Source organism: Pygocentrus nattereri, chromosome 30 (assembly GCF_015220715.1).
Source record: "Pygocentrus nattereri isolate fPygNat1 chromosome 30, fPygNat1.pri, whole genome shotgun sequence".
NCBI classification, from domain to species: domain Eukaryota; kingdom Metazoa; phylum Chordata; class Actinopteri; order Characiformes; family Serrasalmidae; genus Pygocentrus; species Pygocentrus nattereri.
In genome coordinates, this window is record NC_051240.1 from 18,908,738 (window position 1) to 18,924,805 (window position 16,068).

General features: G+C 40.0%; 2 protein-coding genes across 6 annotated transcripts; both read left to right on the top strand.

The window, feature by feature from the left end:
• The first annotated feature begins 1,591 nt into the window (after positions 1-1,591).
• On the top strand, positions 1,592-8,504 carry LOC108443715 (caspase-8-like). Of its 3 annotated transcripts, none has more exons than XM_037536320.1 (6): positions 1,592-1,750; positions 3,903-4,208; positions 4,313-4,335; positions 4,483-4,609; positions 5,340-5,850; positions 5,945-8,504. In XM_037536320.1, exons 2-6 carry the CDS (start codon positions 3,914-3,916, stop codon positions 6,096-6,098), a joined length of 1,110 nt encoding a protein of 369 aa, XP_037392217.1. In that variant the 5' UTR covers positions 1,592-1,750; positions 3,903-3,913; the 3' UTR covers positions 6,099-8,504. The 3 variants fall into 3 exon arrangements, with proteins under 3 accessions (XP_037392217.1, XP_017580020.1, XP_037392218.1); XM_017724531.2 differs by having other exon boundaries at positions 4,501-4,609; XM_037536321.1 differs by lacking the exon at positions 1,592-1,750 and adding an exon at positions 1,796-2,010.
• Positions 8,505-9,416: 912 nt separating this feature from the next.
• LOC108443729 (caspase-8-like) lies at positions 9,417-15,793 on the top strand. 3 transcript variants are annotated; one of them, XM_017724561.1, is made up of 6 exons: positions 9,417-9,483; positions 9,814-9,895; positions 10,866-11,184; positions 11,273-11,413; positions 13,558-13,978; positions 14,187-15,793. In XM_017724561.1, the coding sequence occupies exons 3-6, from the start codon at positions 10,890-10,892 to the stop codon at positions 14,350-14,352; spliced, it is 1,023 nt and encodes a 340-aa protein (XP_017580050.1). In that variant the 5' UTR covers positions 9,417-9,483; positions 9,814-9,895; positions 10,866-10,889; the 3' UTR covers positions 14,353-15,793. The 3 variants fall into 3 exon arrangements, with proteins under 3 accessions (XP_017580050.1, XP_037392360.1, XP_017580051.1); XM_037536463.1 differs by lacking the exon at positions 9,417-9,483 and adding an exon at positions 9,491-9,674; XM_017724562.2 differs by lacking the exons at positions 9,417-9,483; positions 9,814-9,895 and having other exon boundaries at positions 10,637-11,184.
• The last annotated feature ends 275 nt before the right edge of the window (positions 15,794-16,068 follow it).

The window sequence follows — 16,068 nt, forward strand, 5'->3', positions numbered from 1 at the left end:
ATTGATTATATTGCACACAGGAAATGAAAAAAAAAAGTGAATGAACAAATTAATTTTAACATTTACACAGAGAAATACATTAGAAATGCTCCATGAATCCACAACAAAATATATCATTGGCATCAGTCAGCTCATCATCACTGAGAATTAAGAAAAAGATTTTAAATGCATGTTGGTGTGTGTTGGAAAAGTGGATCAGACACGACAGCATTGCTAGAGCTTTTAAACACTGCGCCCACTTACTGTCCACCTCACTCGGGGGCACTCCGCCACTGTCCATGGTCCTGGTAGTCCATCTTGTGTTAGGTGGGAGCTAGGCAGGTTAGTCATCTTCTAGTCCTTCATCAGTGGTCAGTTTCTGGCCACAGGCCTTTGTTAGGTGGGTGTTTCTGATTGTGGGATGAATGAATCACAATCAATAAGGTACGGAATGGTCAAACATATTGGTTTAGGGAACTGGTACGTGTTACCTGAACTGGTACTGCCTTAAGTTCCAGCTTTAGTGTGTAAACTGTTGTGAAAAGCTGCAGTGCTGTGAGAAACGTTTTCACCAGTACACTCAACCCAGTATGTACCATAACATCTGTCAATCCATGACAGCAAGATTATCAGTACTTTACCTGAAAGGCCCGTTTTTCTGCACACAAACCCACACTGTGAGTTTGGTCTGACTGACTCAGGCTGAGGTCATTCAGCCGCACTCTGGGGCGACTGTGGACAGAGTGTTAGGAAAAGCAGAGCACGGCCCAGGAGAACTATTAAAGCTACATTCATTCACATCAAATTAACTTATTGCCTTCATGTGACACAGATCAGATTTTTTCAAAGCTGTGTCCACACACAAATCTTTATCACTCAGATTTTAGCCACATTCACATGGGGTAGTCGTGGGCTGGAGGTTGGGGAACCAGCCTTGTGACCAGAAGGTCACCAGTTTTATCCCCTCAGCCGACAGTGCGTGACTGAAGGCCAACAGCTATGCTAATTATTCTTTGTGTAAGCACCGGCTGTGTCACTACACCAGACACCACCAAACTCCTGTTTTTATTGAAACATATAGTTATGTTTAAACCTTTTTACTTTCGCTTAAATATGTTTTTGTTTCCATATTTCCACTTTTAACTGAGGAAAAACATGATACTTTCTCTAAAGTTTATTTTTTATCCACTTTTTCCACCCGTTTGTAGCTTTTATTGAATATTAAAGCATAATTTTAGTTTATTTCTATGCAAATTAAGCAGTGATGCAGAATCAGATGTACATTTCGTTTACACTATTAATATTATCAATATAGATAGATAGATAGATAGATAGATAGATAGATAGATAGATAGATAGATAGATAGATAGATAGATAGATAGATAGATACTGTATTGATCCCGAAGGAAATTTTCCTTCAAATAATACATGTATTATTATTATTGTTATATTTATTAGTAGTAGTAGTAGTAGTAGTAGTAGTAGTATTGGCTGCATCTATATAAAATGCTATGTTGTTCAGTTGTTCACTTTTATTGACGTAATGTAGCTTTCAAAAAAAAACGTGACATTGTTCAACCTGGCAACCCAGATTATCTGGCAACTCTTTGACCGAGTTCAGTCAAACCAGCCCTGGTTCGGTTTCTACTGCAGGCAGCGATAAGATGCCACAGGCAGCGAGGAAGCTCGGGGACTGGTCGACAGGAAGGGCGGCTTCGCTCTGAGCTGAAGTGAAAACGAAGGAGTTTGACGGGCGTTTGTGTCCTTAAGGTTTGACAGTATACATATTGCGACTGTTTAGGTCATTACTGTAGGGAGGCTGTCGTCTAACACGTAAGATAAGAGCAGATGTGATGAGTCGAAGCCAGCGCCTCATATCTGCTCCTTCACTCTCGGAGATAAAGCCGCTTCGCCGCGGCGACGTCAGCGGCTCTTTCGCGCCCTTTCCCTGTCTCCGCTGACAGGAACAGTGAAAATGTGTGAAAGAGTGCAGAGAAAGGTTCGCGAGTCCGGTTAGTTTGCTGCTGAACGTACGTATCGACTCGTTTTTCTTGCGCGCGGTCGTCAGACGTGAAGTTTGACGGGTGGAGGTTTTTAGAGTAAGCTATGTTTTATCTAGTTAGGTTAGCTAAGTTTCCGTTTACTTCAGTGCAGTATGCTAACAGCGCTAGCATCTAGTCTGCCAAGTTGAAGGGGCACTCCACCCAAAATTTAAACAACCTCACCAACCCTTTCCACATCTGTTGTAAACAAGCCTGCTGGCCTCCTACGGGCCCTAAATTTGGTCACAAGACTGATGCTGGGTACAAAACCACATAGGACCATATTAAGTGTACTAGTATGTCAAACCTCAGTCAGTGCGCCACCTTTAGAAGTCAATGGCGTGTAGTATGTTCAGTGTAATGCTGTTTTGGGCCTATTTTGCCTTATAAAAAAAAATAAGGAAACTGGATCTTTAAGGGGAGGGTTTGTTTTTTTGTTAAACTACAAGCACTTTGGGCCAGATAGCATGAGAGAGCTGTAAGATGTCACGATTGGCCCCTCCCAGTCCTGTCCATGTGCTCTTGTTGTTTACTTCCCAGTCCTGTCCATGTGCTCTTGTTGTTTACTTCCCAGTCCTGTCCATGTGCTTCTTTGTTTTGGTTTTCAGTCCTGCCCTCTTGTTTCGTGACTCCACCCCTGATTGTCTCCACCTGTGTTTCCACCTGTCCCTCCTTTACCCTCATGTATTTAAGCCCTGTTTTCCCCTGTGTGGATGCAGGTCTTTGTTTGTTTTGAGGTTTTGTTATGTATGACTCTCGTGCTATTCGTGCTGGATATATGAATCTGGACTGTCGTGACCGCGACCCTGAATTTGCCTTCAATAAAAGCCGCTTATCTCAGCGTATGCGTCCACCTCCTCGCTCCCCGGCGTTACATTAGAAATCCTTTTTGTTGCTGGCTGGTAAAAGAAGGAGCTAGACAGCTGACGATACTGCCAGGAAGCTTTATTTGATAGTCACTACATCAGTGGATTTCTTTATCACAATTGAGGAGGATTCCCAATGGTTGTATTTTGCAATGCATGCTGGGTACTGTAGTTAGAGGACAGTTCATTCTGTCAAACTGATGAGGCTTAGGGATGCAGCGCTGCACTACAGAATGCATCCCAACAGACAAATATAAATGCTAATTTCTATGCTTTATTTATGAATTTCTATACGTTTGCTGACTATTACCAGGCAGGCATGTGTATATTAAGCTTGTATTACTTGTAATTGATTATTTATAAGCATAGTCAGCTAACAGAAGCAGCCATAACAGTCTCCACACCTGCTCATTCCAATGTCCACTCTTTTGTAATGAACTACATAAACTTTGCTGTTGTCGGAAGAAAACCTTGTATCTCCAAAATGGTAACTTTACAGCAGAAGGAAAAAACCTAGTTTATTTTCAATGTAAGTCAATGGAACCAGACTTTTTTCCAAGTCGTTATGGGACATTTTTTTTGGGTCTATTCGTCCTGAAATTTACACACAGTGTGAAACACAACAGGCATATTCAAATTATGTCCAAAACTTTAAAACAACAATAAAAATGGAGATAAAAGGTTTTACATTTACGTCATTTGGCTTACGCTCTTATCCAGAGCGACATAATTTTATAGTTTTTTTTACATGGGTAGGCGAAGGTAGTGTTAGGAGTTTTGCCCAAGGACTCTTATTGGTATAACATAAGGTGCTTGCCCAGGCATTGAACCCCAGTCTCCAGCACCAAAGGCAAAGGGGTTACCCACTACACCAACCACTTCTGTTCCAACAGCAGCGATATGCATACAAATATACAAATATGCAAATTAAATGTAAATTATGCAACCAGCTAGATCTAAGATGTGTCTTTAGGACAGTAATGCCACTCATAGTGTTATATCTTTCTTCCTTAGGGCTGACAATCATGCAGACTCTGCTTGAAAGCAAGACTTTCTTCATCGACACTCTGTCTGCAGATGCCAGCTTTGTCTTACAGCATGCTGAGCAGAGTAAAATCATCACCAAGCGGGAGTACAGCAACCTGAACCACCCTAACCACACCCAGGAGAACATCATCATTAATCTTCTGGACAAGGTGATGAACAAGGGGGACGATACATGTCGCAGATTCCTACAGCTACTACAGGACAACGAGCTGCAGGAGAATTTCCCTGGGCTTAAGGAGCATTTCAGACCTCCGCAACCAGCACTAAAGCAAGGTAACCCACACTGTGAGGTCACTCTGCACACCCACGATGCTATATTTTTATATCTAAGGTAAATTTTAGTGAAAATTGGTGACTGCATGCGTATGTTTTTCCAGATAATCGAGGTCCAACGGATGAGGTAATTCAAAACTTGGAGAATTTTCCAGTGTACTGTTTTCCCTGCTGATCCATTTAGGGGGTCAACAGAAATGTTTCAGTTTAGGTTGCAAGCAAATGTGTACATTTCCAGTCTTTTCATTTAAAAAAAGACAATTCTTCATTACAGGAATTTCTGTATTCGCAGATAGGTGAATATGAGATGTCCAGCGTTCCACGTGGTCTCTGTGTGATCATCAACAATATGAAATTTGATCCCCCCTTTAAATACAGGAATGGATCTGATGTTGACGAAGGTTTGTTGTTTCATTTGTCTTTTTCAATCAGGATCAAATTAAATAATTTAAACAAATCCTCTAAACAGAAAGCATAGTTACTCTTTATGTGTGGAAGTGAATATATAAAAAAAAAAAAAAAAAAAACAGAATTTTTTTTTTTTCTCTTCTTCTTCTTCTACTTATTATTATTATTATTATTATTACTATTTTCTCTCACCATTCTACTCCATGTTGTAAATACTGTCGCTGCATTCAGTGGGAACTTGCACCCAAGTTTTTCACTCACCTGTACTCCTGTACTCTTGTGATGTGACAATAAATCTGATTTGATTTGATTTGATTTGATTTGATTTGAAATGTGGCCTGTCCAAAAGTTTTGGCACCTTTTATTTAATATTTCTTTGTTTTCCTCCAGTATGTTAAATTCAGCAAATAAATAGAAAACTATATTAGAAAAACATATTTAAATATAATTTCTGTAGAGGATGTGTTTGTTTATATTTAGTCAGAAAATTGGGTCTTCAGACGTTTCCATGCGACTGTATCGTTGTCTTTTCTGAGGAGTGACGCAATATTGGAAAATACAAGGAGGGTAATAAAATAGTAATAGAGAATGACTAATAATAAACACATAGCATGAGTGGGCAAGTACTTTACAGCATGTGTAAAGTGTAAATAGTGTACTATGTAAAGTGTCATAAATGATCTAGATGTGTGGAAATACAGCCTTTTCTATTCTGTCCTACAGAGTCTCTTAATGAGGTGTTCTCCTGGCTGGGGTTCACTGTGGAGGTGCACAGGGACAAGACTGCGAAGCAGATGAAAGAACTCCTGAAGCAGCTCAGCCAGAAGGGCCATGAAGGTGACTGTTTTGTTTGCTGCATCCTGAGCCATGGTTGTGCTGAAGGGGTGCACGGCACTGATGGAGGTGTCGTACCCAGTGAGGACATCTTTAGTCCATTCAGAGGAACCTCCTGCCCAAACCTGGCCGGTAAGCCAAAAGCCTTCTTCATCCAGGCCTGCCGTGGGGAGGACTATCAGGTCCCAGTTGAAGTCCAGGCTGATGACCTTGGGGGAGATGAAGCAGCACAAGCAGCAGTGTTGGAAATGGATGCTGTTGAGATTATCACCATCCCAGCTGATGCAGATTTCCTTGTGGCGAGGTCAAGCGTTAAAGGCTTCTACTCATTCAGGAACACACTTTCAGGCTCATGGTTCATCCAGTCTTTGTGTAAGCAGCTGAAAACATACTGTCCAAAGTAAGTAGTAAACAAAAGTAGCACCGGTCTGCTGACATGGATATAGTATAAATGTTTCTTCACTAATTTCTGCTTTTTATTATTTACTTCCAAGGGGTGAGGACGTCCAGTCTATCCTGCTCTCCGTGAATCAGGAAGTCAGTTTGACAGCTGGAAAAGTGATGATCAAATATAGGATGGTCACAGCCAAACAGATGCCAGTCCACAAAGTGACCTTGAGGAAGAAGTTGGTGTTCCGGGTGCCGTAGTACTGGTATATAATAGGCATCCTGTGTTGTCCTGGACCAGAACACGTAGGAGAGGTGCGAGGGTCATATGCTATACCTTTAAAACTTCTATAAACAGTCATATGCAAAAGTTTGAGCACCCCTGGTCAAACTACATGCTTTTGTTGATTTTTTAAGTTCTCTACAGTGAACACACTTCTGCACATTGCAATACACAAATACTTTTTATTTGCTGAATTTAACATACTGGGGGGAAAAAGCAGATAAAATGTGGCCTATGTAAAAGTTATTTTATGGTTGATTTTTTCCAGTATGATAAATTCAACAAATAGAAATTTAAATTAGCAGAAAGCACATTATTTAGGTTTATGTGCATGTTAACATTTTTATTACTTGGAAAATCAACAAAACACTTTTTTTGTAATTTTAAGTGTCAAATATAACTTCAAGCCATGTCTGAACATTTAAGCGCCTTATTTTCAATCACATACTGACTTATTTTAGTTTTACTTAATAATGCAAAAAAAACAAAACAAAACAAAACTATGAGCCATTACACTGTGACATCTGTATAAGAATATTTCAAGAGATTTTTCATGAAAAGAAATGTTTTTTTCATTGTTTTACAGTTTTACACAAAATTTGTCTTAATTGTTACTCAGTTGTTGTTGAGGTACACAAACTTAACACGTATGAAAACTTCTGATAAACCTTATTAAAAATCTACTGCCAGCAACTTCACCATTCAGAGCTGTAGATGTGAAAAGGGCATTATCTTGTATATGAAGCAAATGATAAAACCTACAGACCTCACAGCACCAGCAACTCTAAAGTGACATTTTTTAACCCTCGTGTGGTTTTCACGTCTGTGGGACGTTTACCAAAAGAAAAAATGATGTGATTTATTATTTCAGCCTCAGATTCTTTGGTCTTTGCTCATTTTCTCTGAGGAACATATGAAATAACACATTTTCAGTGACTGTAAACACCCCCACACGTGGTGTTGGGTGAACCCCCGGGGAAGTGTGGAAGTGCTGTGTCCAGGGATGGGCGATAAAACGATAACGATAATCATCACAATGTAACTTTCCTCGATAGAGCAATAAGAAATGTTCGATAAATCTTCGATATAATAGACCATTCCCACACTTCCGCGTTTAGCGTCACTTTTCTTCTGCAAGGAAAGCGTCACTATTCTGTCGCCAGGAGAGGCTGCGCTTCCAAGTTTTTCGACGTGACTAGAGAGGGAGGGGGAGACGAATAAAATGAGTCGCTGAATAGAAACGGTAGAAATGTGAAGTTATAAATTCCCTGTTTGAGTGGATCAGTGATCTGTTCTCCTGTGACCAAGTGTGAGTGACAATATAAGTGGTGTATCTGTACTGACCTACAATGACCTCACCTCTTTCCTAAGATCCTAACAAGCTTTAGCAGCATTTCATCATGTCTGCTTCACACACCTGCAGCACTGTTATAGCACTGAAAAGGTCATATTTTAGTATTAGTGCATCCCCAAGCAACGAGAGTGAAAGAAAGAAGTGGGTTCATGTGAATTACAGCCCTGACGAAAGTGAACTCAGGAAGCTGTGAGGCATTGGAGAGCGGGAGAAGATCTTTCCAGGCTAACACTTTTTGTCTAATCCTTTATAACCGTTTGTACTATATATGCAAAAGTTTGTCCACATCTGGTCAGTTTTTTTTAAGTGAAAATATATTAACACATCCTCTACAAAGACCTCACTTCTGCACACTTTAATACACATTTGCTGTTTTTTGATGAATGTAGTATATTGGAAAAATTAAGTTTAAAATGTGGCCTATGCAAAAGGCAGATTTTATACTTCATGTTGTATTTTTGCAGTTTGTTCCCTGTTGGTAACTTATTTTTTCAGCAAAACGTAATTTGAGCAGGGATGTTCAGACTTTTGTGTTCGACTGCGAGTCTGTCAGATATTACAATAGTGTAGAACTTCTTTCTTTCTTTCTTTCTTTCTTTTTTACAATTTTATACAACATACGGTCTGATGTAATGATGAGCTCAGATCCAGCACAGAACAAAAATCCTTACCATGCATGAAAACTTGAGATATACCCTGTTAAATGTCATCTGCCAGCAACTTTATTTTTTAGCTTTTTTCAGCAACTTTATGATTTAAGGCATTAAATGAACGCAAGTAATAAAACCTACAGACCTCACAGCACCAGCAGGGCTAAAGAGGTAAAACAACAGGAAGATTTTATGTAGTTCTGTTATTAAATATTAATAAATAAATATAATAAATGAAAGGCAAAGCGGCGTGGGCATGGAGCTCGGTAACAGTAAGTAAGTTAGTGTGGGTTACCAAAGTGAAAATTTTGTAATTTTGATTTATCAAATGTTTATAGCACCAAATGATGAATGTGAAATAAACTTTTTGCATCTTGGTATATTTGTGATGTCATTTTAAAAACATTACATCCTTTTATTTTACGTTTATCAAAGTAAACGCACTGCATTCGGTATTATTCACCATCTTCCTCTTTAAACACATTTCTACAGTAAATGCCGGAACACTTTATATCATTTGTCAGCATCCTTGCATTCACTTATGTCCATGTAAATATATATGTATGTATATATATTTTATATACTATATATATTTATATACTATAATATATATATATATATATATATATATATATATATTTTTTTTTTTTGTTATTTATCAACTCGATCTTATTCTGACAACATGAGCTTGATCATTCAGCGAGGAAGCATTATTCAAAGAAAAGTTTATGAATAAAATGTAGTGTTATTCATATTTGATCTACTTCAAACACATTAGGATCTTTAGGAAAACGTATGCAGTCATTCATAACTTCTGGTTTAACTGAAGGACCACCCCAGTTCCACCCCAAAAAGTTGAGGTGCTGTGTAAAATGTAAATAAATGTAAATAAAAACGCAGTGATTTGCATCTCAGACCCACATTTTAGTCACAATAGAACATAGAAAACACATCAGATGTTGAAAGTGAGACATTTGACCATTTAATGAAAAGTATTAACCCATTTATGATGTCTTGCTGTCTAAATGAGGTGGTGTAGATGCACTTAAATGCACTGAGACAAAAGACTGGAAGCAATGACTGTAAAACAGCTGAAAACACGTGTCTGTGGTGTTAGAAACCCTTAATCATGGAGGGCCTGTGCTTTAGTAGCTGCTGTGTAACTTCTGATGGAAGCAGTCATGACAAGTGTGAAGCATCAAGCTCAGACGGAAAGAAAAAGACTGAAGAAAGAAAGAAAAAACTTGTGTAAAAAAGGCCGCACCACACTTCACATGCATGAACCCTCGACCCTCGATCACTGGCTAGGGAGGGGCTCTGATATGACGTGGCCAAACTCGAGGAAGTAGAGGCGACACGGTATGTGGCTAAATTAAACGTTATTTCTTTAATACAAGACAAACCAAGTCCAACTTGTGGACAAAGATCGCTTCACACATTTCCAGCGTGGCTGTGTGACTGAAGTTTGACTATGTGAGAAAAAGGCGGTGAAGTCAATGGAAAACTCCCACTTTCAGTTTCGCAGTGTGGGAATTGTGTTGAATATGAAGGCAAGAACTTAAACTTGAAACAGACTTAAATTTAGTTATCAAGTGGTTTATGTATGCCAGCCTTGTTGTAGCTGAAGCTTTTAAAAATTGTTCTGGTAAATAGAAAAAAAAAAGTTTTTCTATTGTGTGCACTTTTCAGACGGTCCCTAAATGAGGCTGGTGCAGGGTTATCAAACCTCCATCATCTCCACTTTTAAAAGTAAAGTTTCACCGTCTTGGCTGTAAGTATGTCTCAGTATGTGCTAATGTCCTAATATCGCCTTATAAATGATAATACGAACCTTTAGCTCAGCTACAGCTGCTTTTCTCCCATCGCAGGGAAGTTTTTCCGTAAAACTTGGAGTTTCTTGTTAAAATGTCTCGGTGTTCGACTTTTTGTGAAGCTGAAGTCGTTTCTCGTTCTCCAGCTTCTTGTTCGAATTTTCCGTTCCACCTTAAATGGTACCTGAGGTTGCCGAATGCAACTGCTGCACTATTTAAGGTGGAACGGGTGAGTTGGAACAAGAAGCTGTCGAATGAGAAACTGACTTCAGCCTCGTGACTTTTTAGTGTTTGACAGTTTGTCCTTGCAGATTAATCGTATCGGTAAACCAGCTGGAGTGATTATAAATGCCAAAAAAGCTGCAAAGGGTGGGCAACATCACATTAAACTCTATGGATTAGGAATGGGATGTCACTCTAGCGAATACTTTTGGGAATATAATGTGCATAAATATATGCATCTTGCTGTTCTTGGTTGTCATAACTGCTCAACATTCATTCAAAATCTCTGCATACCAGTAAAATAACCACACAGTGCTCCAGTCCATTCTAGGGGGCAGTCGTGGCCTGGAGGTTAGTGAACTGGCCCCGTGACCAGAAGGTTGCTGGTTCGACAGTCCATGACTGAGGTGGCCCTGAGCAAGACACCTAACTCCCTGGGCACTGTGGATAGGGCTGCCCACTGCTCTGGGCAAGTGTGCTCACTGCCCCCTAGTGTGTGTGTGTGTGTGTATGTGGTGTTTCACTTTAAATATGGGTTAAACGCAGAAGTGGAATTAAAAAAGTATCACTTAACTTATGCTGGACTTTGTTTGGGCTTCAAGAGATCCAGAGTGAAGAGTGTGACAACCAACCTCATGTTCCCCTCCCACAAATTCTAAATTACTGTCTTAAGATATAATGTTTAATGTTTAATGTTTAAATGTTTAGTTTCAGCCAAAGTTGCTCCAGGTCATGGAGATCGTACGTCAACATAAGACCACCCTGATTAGGATCCTGTCTGGAGATGCCAAGTTTGTCCTGCAGCACGTGCACCAGGCCAAGCTCATCACGGGGCACGAGTATGACAACCTCAAAGACGACATCAGTCATCACAGTAGGCAGGACTTTGCCATCAATCTTTTGGACAAAATGATACATAAGGGGGACAAACAATGCCATAAATTCCTTGAACTTCTGGAGCATGATGAAATGCAGGAAACGTTCCCTCTATTGAATGATCTTTTAATACCTCCAGCTTTAAGACAAGGTACAGCCAGCAGCCGATGCTCACTCTGATGACAGGTGTGATGGAAACCCAGTCAGTGATTTGGTAAAATGTTTGCTTTGTTTTTCAGGTGTCCCAAAAATCAATGAGTACAAAATCAATGAGTACAAAATGTCCAGCGATCCTCGTGGTGCGTGTGTAATCATTAATAACATGCACTTTGATAAGAGTTCAGGTCTTTCGCCTCGGAGAGGATCAGAGGTGGATGTAGGTTGGTAATTATAAATTTAATCTACAGCGCTTAAGTGACTAGCAACTACTGAGAAAACTACTGAGTAAACTGAACTGGTTCTTAATTGCCTGCCTGGTTGAGGCTAAATAAAAATAAATAAATAAATGAATAAATAATTAGTAGGTTGGTGTTGTGTTTAGTGCTATATAGATGTGTGCAAAGGTTTGGGAGGCCCTGGCTTATTGACATATATTGTTGATTTTTTAAATGAAAAGAAGTAACAACAATTTCTGAAGCAAACTGTTTAATTAATAACATTTCTCTACAAATGTTACTGCACAGTAGCAAAAGTTTGGAAATCGTACAAAGTCTGTAGTTAGTACATACCCTTTGGTAGATTTTACGGCTTGTAGACGCTTTGGGTAGCCAGATGTCGTTTTCCATACTTCAGATGTGGTCACAGGCCTCTTCCATGCAGATATTTGTTCAAGCAGCGTTGCACAGTAGAACAGTGCACCACCACTCATGCGCCAGCTAAAACGTCCTACAGGTCCTTTGCTGTCATATGGGGGTTTAGCTTTACCTCTCTTGTCAACATAAGCAGTTCTATTTAACGGTTTTATTTGTCTTCCAGATCTTGCTTTGACTTCCACAGTTCCTCTTAACTGCCATTTCTTAATGACATTTCAGGCAGTGGAAATTATAAGCTGGAAGTGTTTTGATTTACAGTCTTTCCCTGCTTTTTAGGCATCGTGTAGCTTCATTTCAGGTCTGTTTAGAAGAGCCCGCGCTTATTGAGTATTAGAATAAGGCCTGCTGTAATGATGCATCCATGGACAGTGCAGAAAAGAGGTGAAGAAGAGGGTGCAGGCAGGATGGAGTGGGTGGAGACGGGTGTCAGGGCTGATGTGTGACAGAAGGATAGCAGCAAGAGTGAAAGGGAAGGTCTACAAGACAGCAGTGCGTCCTGCTATGATGTTTGGTTTGGAGACTGTGGCTCTGTCTAAAAGACAGGAGGCTGAGCTGGAGGTGGCGGAGATGAAGATGCTGAGATTTTCGTTGGGAGTGATTAGGAATGAGCAGATCAGAGGGAGGGACAGTGAAGGTGGAGCAGTTTGGAGATAAAGCCAGAGAGGCCAGGTTGAGATGGTTTGGACATGTGTTGAGGAGGAATAGTGGATATATTGGGCAAAGAATGTTGGAGATGGAGCTGCCGGGTAGAAGGAGAAGAGGTAGACCTCAGAGAAGGTTTATGGATGTAGTGAAGGTGGACATGGAGATGGGTGGTGTGAAAGTAGAGGAGGAAGTGGATAGGGCAAGATGGAGGCAGATGATCCGCTGTGGCGACCCCTAAAGGGAGCAGCCGAAAGAAGAAGAAGTATGAGCAAATATTTTTAATTTCTCACCGTTTACGATTCCAATACCATGCCTAGGATGAAGAAGCTGTATAAATGAGTTATAATTAATCTCAACAGTTAAACCGTTAAAGTCTATCTGGTTAGAAATGGCAGGCATTAGTGAGCTACGCTACCTTGGATCGAGCAGCACTGCAGTGGAGAGGAACAGATTTTTTCAACATGAAAAAAGCGCTTCTGTAAAGCTGTAAGTAAAGCAAGTATCATAGTTTTGATCTCCAGTCCTCATCCATAGCACCATGAGAGAAGGAATTACATGCGAGTCTAATCTGAAGAGCTCAGTTGTCGAGTTTGCAGAAAAAAAGTGGTTTTTTTTATATTTTTCTGCACATTTACTTCTTTTCACTGCAAAAATCTGCGAAAATGTCACTTGGCCAGGCGTGTCCAAACATTTACATACAACTGTAGTTGCATACATCTGTATGGTGTAGGGTGTAGCACCCTCTGGATAACAAGAGTACTGGTTTTTACTTTAATTACTTTGGTTTGTTGCCGTACTGTAATTTCATCATATGTTTACTTTCTATAGTTTTACACTGTTTATAGCTATTATCTGTATTACTGTAAATATACATAAGAATACCGTGTGTTTACAATAGAAAGGCTGATTTCAATGCTGTGAAATTACAGTAAAATATCTTACAGTACAATTTACTATAAGGTCTAATATAGTGAAAAAGTAGATTTTAACGTTAAAAGTATGTAGGTCAAATTTTAAATGGACATAATTCTAATAATAATAACTTCTCATTTCACTTTTCCCAATAGCGTGTCTTGATGAGGTTTTCAAGTGGCTGGCTTTTACTGTGGAGTTACACACTGACAAGACTGCAGTAGAGATGAAGGAGATCCTGAAGGAGCTCAGCCGGAGGGAGCATAGCGGTGACTGCTTCGTGTGCTGCATCCTAAGCCATGACAGCGAAGGAGGTTTCTTTGGAACAGATGGCCAGGTTGTTCGCCCTTCGGACATCCTTCAGCCATTTGCTAGAGCAAACTGCCCAAGCCTGGCCGATAAACCCAAAGTGTTTATCCTACACACTGGTTGGGAGCAACCGGAATATGCGATTCCTGATTCCGATTTCCTGCTGGCTTTAGCGACCATACCAGGATTACATTCCTACAGAAACACGTCCAGAGGATCCTGGTTCATCCAGTCGCTGTACAAAATGCTGAAAGAAGGCTGCAAAAGGTGAGCTGCATTTTCATGATCACAGATGATATTAATGAATGGACAATGGGAGGAGGGCACATTCAGTTTGCAGCCGAAACAGTACATGAGTCCATCACGGCACATCTGACTTCATAAGCATTTCTAAGCAATTCCATTTAAATAAACCTTGTTGGTTTGAAGTGTGATACAGCAAACTAACATACTTTTGTATCAATTCCCACTCCAGGGGAGAAGATATCCTCACCATCCTCAGCCAAGTCATTGTGGAAGTGAGCACGTTTGAGACAAACCGCACTGCCCCTCCAAGTGTGTTTGGCCTGTCATTCAGACAGATCCCACACATTGACCTCACCTTGAGAAGGAGACTTGTCTTTCATGCGCCTGCAGATTGAATTGAGTTATTTTTCTATGAGCATTTGTCTCTAAAAGTCTGGTCTGGTTTAGCTGTAAACCTTGTATAAACCTCAGAGGAGCTCTTCAGATTTTTTTATCCTTTTTTACTGCTTTGTTTTGCTTTTGGTTTCTCCATAATGATGCCATGCTCCTAATTCCTTTATCTTGCATTGACTGAGACTGTCAATCAGAGAGACAGAGGCCTCTAACCCAGACCAACATCCACACTTATTAGTGTTCTGGCTTCTCATCAACAAAAAGTGCACCAAGTGCATTTTAAATGTTTCTAATGACTCTTTGTTTTGTCTAACTACAGTTTACTACACACGGCAGCATTAGGCATATAAAGCATCACAGGAGCGCCACTAGGGCAGTTTTAAGGGGTCCTTTAAAATGTTGTTTAGCCCCCTAAATATAAACTATTAGCTGAAATTATAACTTTTTTCCCCCACTTGATTCCTCATTCTGTCATTTTACGGAAAAAAAGTCATGGTGGGTGCCGCCCATTTAAGGGGTTCAGCTCTTCTGAGGGACGTTCAAACTGAATAGGCTCCTCAGTAGTGAGCTGGGTTCATGATAAGCTTAGCATCAGTGTGTGCTTTCATGCCACGCTGTTACAAACATTTACAAACTTCATTAAGTGGGGAAAAAAACTACACAACTACCGCCATGGTCAAAGTGCGCAAGATTTTGTTGTTGGGCTCTTTTATGATGAGTCGGGTGCTTTTCTCAGTATTTCAGAACTTCACTGACATGGTGAGCTCATTTTTTATGAAACATTAACAGAAGAACTGCATGAAGAAACCAATCATAAAGGTGTCTGTATGCCTCCAAGATGTATCCTGTATTCTAAACGTATTCTGAGTATCGCTGCTGTTGGAAGAAAACCTTTCATCTCCGTTTTTGTTTTTCAGTTTTTGACATAATTTGAAAATACCCGTTTCTTTAAATTCATTTCGTTATGAACGGACTAAAAGAAAGTCCAAAATTACTCGGGAGAACGTCTGGTTCCATTGACTTACATTAAAAGTAAAGCAGTTTTTTTTTTTTTGCTTTTTTTAAAGTTACATGGTTTCCTTCCCACAACAGCATTATGTTACTTTTTAATGTAATTTAACTGAATATATGACTCAAGACCTTTAGAACCTTTAGAGTATTTAGTATTCAACCATCACCACGTTATAAAGGATTCTGCCCAACTTTGTGAAGCTGAACATCTACCCACACTGCACTTCTGGTACCCAAAACAGGACATTTAATACCTCTGGTTTGATAAATACAGTCGTGTCAAGTCTTTGAGTGTTTGAGATTGACACTTTTCACAAAGTTCAATGTCTTTAGGTCTTTTTGTCAGGTGTTCCTTCGGTATACGGAAGTAAAATGATAAGCATAAGTTCTTTTTAACTTTTATTCACAAATACATCCAAGTTTATGCAAAGACTCGATCTTTCCAGTGTTGACCCTTCTTTTCAAGCCTTCTGCAATTCGTCCTGGCGTGCTGGATACCAGCTTCTGCTGCTTCATCATGCTGGAAAAAGCATCGTTCATCACCAGATTGCTCCTGGATCACTGGGAGAACTTGCTCTTGGAGGATGTTTTGATACCATCGTTTATTTCATGGCAGTGTTCTTAGGCAAAGGGCCCACTCCCCTGGATGAGAAGCAGCCCCTCACATGAATGGTCTCGGGATGCTTTACCGTTGGAACACGTCATGA

What these genes read in the sequence shown, in the direction of transcription:
- LOC108443715 (XM_037536320.1), top strand. Translation starts at nt 3,914, where the DNA reads ATGCAGACTCTGCTTGAAAGCAAGACTTTCTTCATCGACACTCTGTCT. An exon ending in GCAACCAGCACTAAAGCAAG is followed by an intron (nt 4,209 to 4,312) that starts GTAACCCACACT and finishes ATGTTTTTCCAG; the next exon opens with ATAATCGAGGTCCAACGGAT. An exon ending in ATCGAGGTCCAACGGATGAG is followed by an intron (nt 4,336 to 4,482) that starts GTAATTCAAAAC and finishes TCTTCATTACAG; the next exon opens with GAATTTCTGTATTCGCAGAT.
- LOC108443729 (XM_017724561.1), top strand. Translation starts at nt 10,890, where the DNA reads ATGGAGATCGTACGTCAACATAAGACCACCCTGATTAGGATCCTGTCT. An exon ending in ACCTCCAGCTTTAAGACAAG is followed by an intron (nt 11,185 to 11,272) that starts GTACAGCCAGCA and finishes TTTGTTTTTCAG; the next exon opens with GTGTCCCAAAAATCAATGAG. An exon ending in CTGAAAGAAGGCTGCAAAAG is followed by an intron (nt 13,979 to 14,186) that starts GTGAGCTGCATT and finishes TTCCCACTCCAG; the next exon opens with GGGAGAAGATATCCTCACCA.